At 60.2% G+C, this 12,105-nt stretch overlaps 1 protein-coding gene across 1 annotated transcript; it reads right to left on the bottom strand.

Moving 5' to 3' along the window:
- Window positions 1-4,917: 4,917 nt before the first annotated feature.
- LOC116493911 (metallothionein-1) lies at window positions 4,918-6,240 on the bottom strand. The gene is made up of 3 exons (XM_032195563.1): window positions 6,086-6,240; window positions 5,755-5,820; window positions 4,918-5,178 (listed from the first exon to the last, which is right to left on the bottom strand). Exons 1-3 carry the CDS (start codon window positions 6,114-6,116, stop codon window positions 5,084-5,086), a joined length of 192 nt encoding a protein of 63 aa, XP_032051454.1. The 5' UTR covers window positions 6,117-6,240; the 3' UTR covers window positions 4,918-5,083.
- Window positions 6,241-12,105: the final 5,865 nt, after the last annotated feature.

Below are 12,105 nucleotides of genomic sequence, written 5' to 3'. Positions count from 1 at the left end.
AGGTACGAGCCCACCCGTTCTCAGTGCCATCTCAGGAGCAGGAGCACTTGGAACCGTCCATCCCATGCAGGTTGCAGGTTCAATTCTCTCCATCTTCACATCAGAACCCAACCTCCTGCTCAGAATGGATGGATCAGGGCTTCCAAGGGTGGTTTGTTTTTTTTTGGGACAGAGGTGGGGTGTGCTGCCGAGCATCTCACTTCACACTCCACCAAGAGTCTCCCCGAACCCAACCCAAGGCAAGATACGGCCACGCTGCAATAACTACACAGCTGACTTCAAATACAGAAAATTAGTTCTCGACTGCAAAAACACAACTTAGTTTCTCACACTAATTAGCTTCAATTAATAACAGGGATAGGCGGTGCTTGCTCACAGCGCCTGAAATCGCATGCACACAGACGGGAAAAATTTGAAAAAAAAATATAAAGTATGAATTTTTTGAGTTTTCTTGACTTTTAGGTGGGATGGGTGCAGGTGGGATGGGTGCTGGGTGCCCCACTGGGATGGGTGCCCCAAGGAGGGCTGCTGGGACAGGCAGAGGGCAGCAAACCCCCACCAATGGATTGGGCTGGGGAGGCTTGGGATGTGCTGCTCACTGGCACTGGTGTCCCCCCATGTCCCCCACCTGTGTGGGTGTCCCTTGGGTGCAGCCCCCCAAGGCCCGGTCACCCCCCAGTGCCAGCCTCGCTTCCCATCCCCTCCCACTATACAGGTGCATGGGACAAGGGCATCTCCTGCTTCATTTGGTACAAATCACAAAAATTGACTTTTTCCATTGAAAAATGCTCCCCCAGAACCCCAGGTCACATCACAGGTGTCCCCTGTCCCTCTGTGTGGAGGACGGGGACACGAGGTCCCAGCACGCAGCGCTGTCCCAACCCCATTCCCCGCCCCTCCCACTTTCGAGCCAGGCCTCTTCCCACGAGATTTATTTTAAAAATAAATACATAAATGCAATACTATGCATTTAGGGCAAGGCAGGTCACCCCCAACCTGTCTCCTCTGTTGCAACAGGAGGTGCCGGGAGGCTGCTTAGGCAGCAGAGCCAGGTTCCCAGCCCCGCTGCATGGGGCGCGCCCATGGGACGTGCGAGGGCAGGCAGCACCCGCGGCAGGGGCAGGGGCTCCCCAGCCCACACTTTCGCTTGGCAGGCATTTTCGGAAGGAAAACAGGGCCTGGGCACCTTCCCACGGCCCCCCCCACCCTGCAACCAGCACCCTCCCACCTCGTTTTCCACCCCTGAGGTGCAGGAGCCAACCTGGGCCGTGCCACGGATCCTGCGTCCCCATCCTGGCCAGGCAGCACCCAGAGCCCCCCCAGCTTGCTGGGGGCTGCCCCAGGGGGCACAGAGAGCCCCAACCTCTCCCTGGGGATGCCGCAGTGCCCCCAGTCCATGGGGGGGACAAGGGGACTTGGAGCAGCCCCCATCCCATCACGAGCGGTGTCGGCACTCAGCACTCCAGCAGCTTCAGCCAAACTCATTTATTTTCTCCATGGGTACGGAAGATACAAAACATGTAAAAATAAGCTTTTTTTTTTCCTTTTTTTTTTTTTTTTGTGTTCCCCATCCCTTCGTCACCCTCCCATCCCCGAAGCGTGCTGGCTATTTACAGGCGGAGGCGGGCGGCTCAGTGGCAGCAGCTGCACTTGCTGCTGGCCGGCTCCTTGCAGACGCAGCCCTTGGCACAGTTGTTGCAGCCGGCGGGGCAGCAGGAGCAGCAGCCTGGGGGGGGAACACGAGAGTTAGGGGGGGTGAGATTTAGGGAATGGAAGAATTAGGGGAGTGGGAAGGCAAGGGGTGAGGTTTAGGGGGTTGGGATGCGATGGGGGGGTCCCCAGGTGATGGGGAGAATGGAGTGACCCAGAGGGCAATGGGAGGAAAATGGGGGGGGCTCCATGGGGGTCCTGAAGGGTTGGGGGGACCCCAGGGAAAAGGGAGAGAGAAAACACCATGGAGGTCTCTATGGGGAGCACGCAGGGGTCCCACAGGGCAGGGGAGTCCCCAGGGGGTGTCTGTAGGGGGGTTCCCCATGGGCAGGAGGGATGGGGGGGGTGCCCATGGGGGTCTCACAGGGGAGAGATGGGGGGGGTCCCCATGAGGGTCCCACTGGGTAGGGATGGGTGGTGATGTCCCCATGGGGGTCCCACAGGGGAGGGATAGGGGCACCACAGGGCAGGGACCCCCAGACCCCAACTCACTCTTGCGGCAGCTCCGGCAGCGGCAGTTCTTGCACTTGCAGGACCCAGCGCAGGAGCAGGAGTCACCTGGGGAGGGAGAGAAAGCGTGAGCCAAAATGAGCCAAAATGAGCCAAACCGAGCCAAAACGAGCCGGGCTGAACTGAGCCAAGCCAGGCTGAACCAAGCTGAGCTGGGCTGAGCCGATCCGAGCCCACTTACCAGCAGCACATGTGCAGTCCTGGGGGTCCATGGCTCGGCTCGGGTAAGCAAGTCTTGTCTTGGCTTGGCTCGGGTAGTCACGGCACGGCACGGCTCGGCTCGCAGCAGTGCTGAGTCCCGCCGCCCGCCCGTTATTTATCAGGCTGGGGCGGCGCTGGGCGCTGCACACGGCAGGGCGGTGCTGGGCCGTGCCGTGCCGTGCCGAGCCGTGCCGTGCTCACCGAGGGGCCGTGCTGAACGGGGCTGTGCCGTGCTCACAGAGCGGGCTGAGCCGTGCCAAGTCGTGTCGTGTTCACTGGGGGGCCGTGCTGAACCGGGCCGTGCTCACCGAGGGGCCGTGCACAACGCGGGGCCGTGCCGTGCTCACCCGTGCCGTGCTCACCCGGGTCATGGCCATGCCCTCTGTACCCCCCCCTCTGCACCCCTTGGTGGCCCCCCCATGCATGGGGACACCCCCAGCAGCCGCCCCCACCCGGCTTCCTGCGTATGGGGTGAGGGGGAAAGGGGATGGGGCCCCCCAAAATTGGGGCATCGCAGCCTGGTGAAAGCCATGGGTGTCCCCCTCACGGCCCCCTCGCCACGTAATGGTGGCAGCAGCCAGGGACAGGCTGTCCCCGCTTTGAGCTTTTATTGCAAAAAAAAGGGGAAATTTGAGGGGTGAATTTCTGGTGTGCATCCTGGCAGAGCCTCAGGGACACGGAGCTGGGGCTGGTCTGCGACACCGCAGGGTTTGGGGGCTGTTGTTCCTCCTCCCGGCTTTGCACCCGGCGGCGCTGAGGGAACGTAAACACGGGGCCGCGTGCGTTGGCCGCCGGCCGAGCGGCGGAGAGGAAAAGGTCGAGGTCCGGGCCCACGTGCGGTGGTGAATGCCGCTTGCAAAACCGCTTCCCGTAGGCCCCGGTGCCGCGGGCCCGGTGCGCACGACACAAAACTGGAGGAGCACGGCCCGGGACGCGCACCCGGGGCCTTTCTGGGAAGGGGCTGAGAGGCTCGGGTACGAGCTGTGGTGTTAGGGCAGCCAAAAATTGAGCAGAGGACAGCTGCTTCTCGTCACGGTCCCGTATCCGAAAAGCAGAACTGCGGTGCCCCAGGGACCTGTCACACCCCGCTGTGCACCCCGCACCGCCAGGTGTGAGCCATCAGGGGGGTCCAGATGAAATTGTGTTTTCGTATAACTTCATTAAAGCACTGTGAAGCCCAGGGAGGGGGACAGGCTTGTCCTCAGGGTTCCTGATGTGCAAAAAGCTGCTGTGAATTGCAGCACGGCCAAACCCGGGTAGGAAAAATCAGCCAGAGGCTGCTCAAAGCCAAGAGACATCCACAGCCTGACCCCATTGCTCCTCCTGCTTGTTATGGGCTCACCGACGATGTTTTTGCACGGTTGGCATTTACATCTCGCTGGGCAAGAAGCCCCTTGGATGGCAGGTGGGGGACAGCCAGTGCACGTGGGATGGGGACAGACTGTCCGGGTGGTGCTGGCACGATTTAGCCCCAAGCCACGTGCTGGAGCTGCCCTGTGCCTGCGGGGTTCCTGCGCTGACCTACATTCGGTGGCAGGAGAGCGTGCTTCGTGCACATCGGAAGCTGGGGGGGACGGTGGCACTGCAGGGGATGCCGTGGGGAAGAGCCCTTCTGCAGCAAAGGGGAGACCCCCGGGGGCCAGCGCCATGAGTGGGGGTCCCTCGGCCCCTGCCCCAGCCCTGGCAGCGATGGTTGGGTCAGGGAAGCTTTTGCAGCAAAAAGAGGGTGGTGAAAGGATGCCCTGTGGCATGGCAGGTGTCGCACCCTACTGTGGGCATCACACCCCATTGTGAGTATTGCACCCTACTGTGGGCATCACACCCCATTGTGGGCATCACACCCTGTTGTATGCATTGCCCCCCATCCTGGGCATCACACCCCATGCCCATCACACCCCATTACATGTGTCACACCCCATCCTGGGCTTCCCACCCCATCACAGGCATTGCACCCCATGGTGTCCGAGCCACCCCAAGCCCCACCAGGGAGCAGACCTGGCGGCTCTCCCATGCAGCCCCACTCTGCTGCCAGGAGGGAAAGCGAGCTCCTGGCCCTGCCGCCCCACCTGCCCCGCAAACATCACCCCTGGAAATGGGCACGGCGCAGCCTTCATTACCGCCCTGTTGACGAACCACTTGTAATAACGAGCTGCTCATTAGCTCCGAGGAGGATTTCTGGTGTAGGAGGGAGCCTGGGATTTGCCCTTGGGTAACAAGAGGGCGGGAAGAAAAAAAAAGAAAACAACAACAACAAAAAAAAAACAAAACTAACCAGAAAATTACCGTGTTGTGAAGGGAAAGTGTTAAACCCAGAGCAAGTGCTAGGGGAGGTCGGAGGCTGGAAGAAAGGAGCAAAACAAGCCCTGAGATGCGTGCCAGCCCATGAGCCAGGCTGGCGAGCTCCCCAGGTGGGCGTTTTGCCACGATCCCCCCCCCAAAAAAAATTTTTTTCTACCGCCCCGTGCGACACCGGAGACCAGAGAAAGGCGGCGGCCGGGTGTTTATATACACATCGCTTTATTTAGGTAGCTCAGCGCACGCCACGCGTGCCAAACACTGAAGGTATCGGAACGCACATATAAAAAAACCACAGAGAATAAAGTTAGTTTTCTTCGGCTCCCCCCAGGGTCAGCGCGGCGGGGGGGGGGCTGCCCGCCGGCCCCTACTTGCAGCAGCTGCACTTGGCGGAGGGGGGCCCTTTGCAGACGCAGCCCTGCGCGCACTTGGCACATCCCGCGGGGCAGCAGGAGCAGCAGCCTGGGAGGGGAGGAAAATAAATTTAGGGGGGTGTTCTCCGAAGGGTGTGTGTGGGGGGGTTCCCACCGCCCCCCCCGCGTCATGCTGTGATGGATGAGTATCCACCCCAGGCTAATTTTAGCAGTGTCCCCCCCCTTCCCCTTCCCTGCCTTTGGGTGCCTTTCCTGGGTGGCTTTGAGCCAGGGCTGGCCCTGGGGGGGTGCAGGCTCCCCAGGGGGGCCCTGTTACCCATGCAGCCCCCCCCAGCACCTTTCTGGCCAGGGTGAGTGGGTCTGGAGCAAACAGAGGATGTTGCAGTGCCAGTGTCCCTCCCCCCCAAGGACATTGCCTGGCGCTGAGCCTCGGACGCCAGCGAGGGACACGCTGTTTTTTTGGGTTACACGAGGTGCCCTGTATTGCTTATGGGGAAGCCACCTCCCTCTTTGGGGGCAAAAAAAAATAAATAGGAGGAGTAAACTGGTGTCTGGGAAGGGGATTCCTGAGTCTGTCTCTGTTTAGTGTGCCTACAGATGTGTGGTGGAAAAAAAAAAAACACACAAGGGTTTCTGATCTCCGGGGGCTTGGGGGCCACCTTACCTTTTTTGCACGACGTGCATTTGCAGTTTTTACATTTGCAGTTGTCCCCGCAGGTGCAGGTGCCACCTGAAAGAGAGAAAAGGAGGGAAAAAAAAACAGGGGGGGTGAGGAGGCAGAGTATCCCCAGCTCCGCAGCCCGGGCTCAGCATCCCGTCCCGAGCATCCCTGCTGCTCTAGCAACATCCCACATCCCTTGCCCCGCATCCCGCACCGCGGCACAGTGCCCCACGGCTGGCTCGGGGAGGATTTTAGGGTGGCCAGGCTGGGCAGGATGAATCCAGGGCAGCCCCGCAGGGATGCTCCAGCGCTTGGCGAGGGAGCGTTGGCTTACCAGTGGCGCAAGGGCAGTCCTGGGAGTCCATGCTGCGGCTGCGGGACGCGTTGGCAATGGGAAACTGGGCTTCGGGCCGGCCGCGCCGCTGCTGCTATTTATCCCTAGCAGGGAGAGAGCGAGTGCAAAACCTCCGCCCCTCGCTGCCTGTGCACGGCTCTGCCCGGCTGCTGCCCCGGGCGCTGCTGATTCACCGCCCGGGCGGCCACCACGGGGGCCCTGATCCCCTCCCCGGTGGTGGGTGACGGCAGGCTGGGTCACCGCTGCCTCGGGGACGGACGGACGGATGGATGGATGGACAGATGGACGCACAGACACGTGGGCACAGAGAACGGGCAGCTCATCACACCATTGCCTCCCTGTTCCTCCTCCCGTAGCACCCACGTTGATAAAACCACGGGATGTAGCCCCCAAAAAATCACACGAGCCCACCGCAGCCCCCTCCTCGCTGTGGAGGTCCCCAGACCCCGTCCCATGCCTCCGCCGCCCTCCCCGCCAGCAGCAAAACCAACGAGCCCGACTGGCCCAGCCGGAGCCCACGTCCCCTCCGGCACCCCGCCATGGTGCCCCCTCCCACCCTCCTTAATTAATTTCCATGCTCAATTAGCCGCGAGGAGGGCGGCGGGGGAGCCACGTCGCTGCCCGTCGGCTTGGCCAACTGTGCCGGCGGCCGCCGGGCGCTGGGCTCGCTGGCTTTGCTCACCCACTCGAAAGAGCTGCGGGGATCCGGGGTGGAAGGTGCGATCGAAATGATGCGTTTATTTGACGAAATGAAAGCAATTTCAGCACGCGGGGAGGGACTGCCCTACGGCCAGCAGGCTCTGCCAGCCGTGGAGCATCCTCCTGTGTGCGGAGGCTTTCCCCATACTGAACGTGGCCCCCTCCTTGCCCCTGGGGTTTTTCACTAGTGACACGTCTCACCCTGCTTTTAGCATCCCACTGAGCCCCTGAAAAATCACTGTGACTGCTCCAGGCTCCGGTGCCTCCCCTCTGAGTATCCCATTTTCCGGGGCGCTCCCTAAAGTTGCATCCCTGGAAGCAGGGGCCAGGCACGGGGGTGATGGGAAGCACCCCACCAGCTCCTGGTATCGCCCACGAGCAGATTTTGGGGTGACAGGTGCCTGCCGTGCACCTGGGAACGCACTTGTCCCCGCAGCCCACAGTGGCTGTGCTGGGAAACTCCTTTGCTTCAGGGTTTTATCCGGGCTGGGCTTTTGCCCGCGGTGCCTCGCTGCCGCGTTGGAGGCGATGCTAATCCAGCCAAAACATGGGGCCAGGGAGTATTTTTACCACCCAGCTGTCTGGGCACGTTGGGAGCTTGTTCGGTGACCTAGTGGGGAAAGGTGCCAGCGGCCCCGTCTCCGCGTCTCTGCTGGCGGAGCTGGGCGCCGGTGGGAAATGTGCGCAGAAAAGCCTCAGGGAGGCAGAGCTGATGGGCTCGCTCCTCGTCCCAGCCACCCGGCAGCGTGCTGAGTCTCAGTGGATGTTCATCCCCACGTCCCCAACACACATGACAAGCTGGCGAGGTGACAAGCCGTGCAGGAAAGGGCTGGGGCTCTCTGAAGATGCATGCCGAGGCTGCTTGCGTGCAGATCAGCAAGATGCTTGGGTCCAGCTCCCAAATCTGGCCCCGAGCGGCTCTTGAGACAGCACTGCTGGCAACGGGCTGTGGGTGGAAATAGCTCCTGGGAGGTGCCACACAAATGTCACGCTGCTGAATGTCACCGTGCCAGCGGTCAGGTGCCGTGCCAAGGGTGTTAGCCGCTCCCCGCGGCGTGGCCGGGCCCCACGGGGATGATCCCGAGTGCTTGGGAGCAGGCAAACACAGCCGTGCCTGGGGACATGAGTGGCGCCGGTGCCGTTCACCCACATCACGCCATCAGCTGGGGTTGTCACCACCCGCCCGGGCACACGGGGATGTGACAGGGAGGTCCCACGCGTGCCCTGCTCCTGGGACAAGGAGCTGAGTTTTGGCCAGGCAGGGAATTGCTCCCAGTGCACCCTGACGGAGGGATGTGGACAGGATGGTGCCACGGGAGGCACCGGTGTCACGGCTGCTGCCACAGCCAAGGTGTGGGGGGGCTGCCCGGCGATGGGGGCTGTGTTAAAGGATGGGGAGGCCGAGGTGAGGGCTGCGTGCCGGCAGCCAGGCAGCTCCCCATGCTTCCCCTTTCCTCGAGGAGGCTTGGCCACATTGGTGGCATCTCCTCGAGGAACAGGGAGGTTGGAGCCAGGCTGTGTGACTCATTCGCTCTCTTCCCCGTCTGCTCTCAGCTTGGCCACGAGCCCTTTTCTCCCCTGCTTTGCATGAAGGAAGGGAGCAGCTTCCCTCCCGCGGGAGGGAGACTTCCCATCCCGGGGAACGGGTGACGGAGTCGCTCAGGTGCTCTGCTGCGAGGTGCCACCATCCCGTGACGGGCACGCACGTCACCCGGCCGTGGGTGGCTGAAAGCAGGTGGCAGCGGTGACTCCATGGGCAGGTGATGGGTCTGCTGCGGGTGACAGCCACCATGCAGCAAATCCTGCCAAGGACACGCAGGCTCCTCGTGCCCTGGTGTTGTCCCCTCGAGCAGCAATATGTTTTTTGGCCATGCTGAGCATCCCCAGGAGATGCTGGGCTGCTCCAGCCAAGCATCACAGTTCAATACGATAGGGATCAGGGGCTGGGTGATGAAATTGGTGTGGGCATGGCTTGGAGACCCCAGGGACGCTCACTGGGGTCTGTGTTCCCTCACCACACCTCGCTGCTCAGCTTTTTTTCTAAAATAGGGAAAACAAGGGGGCACGAGCAGCCGGCCAGCCCGGCCCACACATCCTAACCGCTGAAAACCAGGAGGAAACCACAGGGGTGATTGCTGCTTGGAAAGCAGGCTCGACTTTCATTTTGCAGGTATCTCAGGTCATTATTTGCTGATGATAAACAAGTGTTTGGAGCACGGGAAATAGGTGCCGGCGTTGTTTTGTTGTGCCGGCGCTTGCCAGCCCCTTGGCAGAGGAGGCAGGGGATGAATCACGGCGCTGAGTGTGCGTGCGCGAAGCCTTGGAAGCCGTTTGGGAGCGACGTGAGGTCGGCGGGCTGACATCACGCATGGAAGCTGCTTTATTTTCCCAGAAATAGGGAAAACAGGAGCTTTCCCACCTTGCCCCATCCGTGCCCACTCCTCTGGGTCAGCTATAGGCAGGGCACAACGTTTCCATCCACCCCGGTGAATGCAGCCCTCAGTGGGCTCCACAAAGCCCCTCGCAGGAGAAATGCACCTTCAGTGAGAGCCGCTGCCCGTCGGAAGGCTTTTAGCAGCTTTTCATTAAAAGGGAATTGCACGGCGTGCAATAACGCGGTGCTTTCACAACTCCGCACCGGGCTTTGATGTGGGTTGTTTGGGATCCGCGTTGCAACGCACCGGGCTGTGACTCAAGGCTGCTGGCTTCGGAGGCTTGTCCTGTGGCTCTGGGCAAGCGGCTTTCGCTTCGTGCCGTATTTTTATCTCTGCGCCAGCTATCAGCATCGCCTTCCCCTTAGAAAATAAATTAAAAAAAAAAAAAAAAAAAAACACGCGGGGAGGGTGGTGATTTGCTAATTATTTGCTCTTAATGAAGAGCTAGCGGAGCGGTACCACGTGCTGGTGGCTCTGCTGGGGCGAAGCTGGCCCTGCAGCCCCCTTGGTGGGCACCCCGGGGGGATGCTCCGGGCGCTCCCGGTGTTCCTGGCAGGTTTTGGGGCCCGGCGATGTCTGTTTGGGCACGCCTGGGAGATGAAAGGGCTGCTTCCCTTTTTGATCCTGAAACTCTCATAAATGTTAATGGGAATTACTTCAAGGTCTAATGAGGGCAGAACTGCAGCCCCCAAGGGGAGCAAGGGGCGAGGATGGATGAAGCTTTGGCTGGGAAATAGGAGCACTCACGAGAGCTGAGCTGGGGCTCACACTGACCCCCCAGGACGGACACCCCAGTGTCTTTCTGTCCCACCGCCCAGCGTTGCTGGCACTGCCTGCTTCATTAGGCATCATCTGAACTCTCATCATCATCGTAACTCACCAGCCTGATGCTTTCCCAGTGTGCAGCTCGGATTTTTTTTTTTTCCCCTGCTCCTTCCCTTCCCTTTGTGTTTCTCAGGTTCCCACAGACTTCAAACTCACCTGCTCCAACTGCTCGCCGCCTCCCCTGGCTGAAACGTGACCTGAAGTTTCCAAGTATCATTACCTTGGGCATATTTAATTTCATTTTTTCCCCCACTTGCTAATTTTCAGAATTAGAAGCCAAGGGAAGAGCGATGAGCAATCCCCCAGGACGTTAAGCAGACACTTGTCTGAGCTTGCACAACACCAACCCCCTCCGTGCAAGCACACCGAATAAAAGGATGCCATGCTCTCCTTGATGTCTTCATAGCCTGCATCTGCCCAGTGCCAGAAACCGTGCAAGCGGTGGCCCTGGTCCTGTGCCCATGGAAAAAGCTCACGTAGCCAATGCTTTTGGGAAGGCAGTAGCTCTCTCAACCCCAATCCCAACCCCAATCCCAATCCCCATCCCCATTCCCATCCCCACTTCTCCCCCAGCCCTCGCTATCCCCCCTCGGAGGGTTGGTGATAGTGATTTTTGCCAACATTTAACCCAGCCACCCACCGCTCGATATCTGAGCAGGATTTTACATCTTGCCAGGGAACATCAGGCAGGAAGCTCCGGTCAGATAAGGACGTGGTGAATTTCGAGCTATATTTGAAGTTTTTGCCAATAAACAGCTCCTGGGTGGGCAGCGATGCTCATCCTGCCACTGCCACAGCCAGCTCCTCCTCGCGCAGCCGAGCTTTGCCTAGGAAGACAACAAATGGTGCCAGCTGTGTTTTGGTAAAGCCGAATTCCCCTGGGAGCTACAAAGAGGCCAACACCAAGTGCTGGATCCTCAGGTCGGCGTGATGGTGACTCCTGGTGCTTACGAGAGCCCCGGAGCTGATGGACGGTGGCCATGAAAACAGGCTGGGAAGGCCCTTGCCTCTGCACAGCTCGCTGAAATTTTATTTTAAATAAAATAGCTGTGTGCCTTGAAGGGACTGTCCTGCTCTCTGTAACTGTGCTTTTTAAATTAAGGGATATGAACGCTAAAAAGGGGATGGCACCGTTTTCCTGGCTCTGCTGTACATCAGCAGGACGGACAGAAGACAGATGCGGTACGGACGGAGACGCCAGCCTGCAGCAGGCAGAGGAAGGCAGAAGGGCTCCGAGGTGGCCCTTTCCTGGCTGAATTTAACTCCTGGTGGGCTTTCACGGCTCTTCTCCTCCTCACCTTGCCTGAAAAACCCGGCCTGACCTTGGGGAGCTGCTCCTCAGGGCATAGCCGAGGGGAAGGCATGGGGCTCACTGGTGCCGCCAACTGCCCCCAGCCCCCCAACTGTCCCCAATAACCCCCCCAATCCCCCAATTGCCCCCCTGCTTTGCCAGCTGTCCCCTTAGCTGCCCCTGTGCTACCTCAACTGCCCCCATGCCCCTCAAACTGCCCCTTAATTGCCCCCTCCAGCCCCCCCAGCTGCCCCTGTGCCTCTCCAACTACCCCATATGCCCCCGCCTCTAACCACCCCACCACCTAACTGCCCCCCAATTGCCTCCCGTACCTTATTGTTCCCCATCTCCTCACCTCACTACCCTCACCTAACTGCCCCCCATATCTTATTGCCCTCCCCAACTGCCCCCAAAACACCCTACGTCCCCCCCCACCTAACTACCCCCCCAAACTGCCCCCCAATCTCTAGCTGCCCCCCACCTAACTGCCCCCTCCCCACTCTTAACTGCCCCCCCAGCTCTCTAATTGCCCCCTCAGCACTCTTAACTGCCTCTACTGCCCCCTCCCCACTCTAACTGCCCCCCTCATCTCTCTCACTGCCTTTACTGCCCCCTACCACTCTAACTGCCCCTCCAGCTCTCCAATTGCCCCCTCAGCACTCTAACTGCCCCCTCAGCACTCTCACCACCTCTATTGTCCCCCACCACTCTAATTGCCCCCCCAGCTCTCTAACTGCCCCCTCATCTCT

This window comes from Aythya fuligula, chromosome 12 (assembly GCF_009819795.1).
Source record: "Aythya fuligula isolate bAytFul2 chromosome 12, bAytFul2.pri, whole genome shotgun sequence".
NCBI classification, from domain to species: domain Eukaryota; kingdom Metazoa; phylum Chordata; class Aves; order Anseriformes; family Anatidae; genus Aythya; species Aythya fuligula.
Note: the sequence above shows the minus strand (reverse complement) of the source record. Positions and strands in the feature narration are given on the sequence as shown.

Coding starts and splice junctions, on each gene's coding strand:
- LOC116493911 (XM_032195563.1), bottom strand. CDS start 6,116: ATGGACTCCCAGGACTGCCCTTGCGCCACTG. Junction 5,821..6,085: donor GGACTGCCCTTGCGCCACTG/GTAAGCCAACGC, acceptor TCTCTCTTTCAG/GTGGCACCTGCACCTGCGGG. Junction 5,179..5,754: donor ATGCACGTCGTGCAAAAAAG/GTAAGGTGGCCC, acceptor CTCCCCTCCCAG/GCTGCTGCTCCTGCTGCCCC.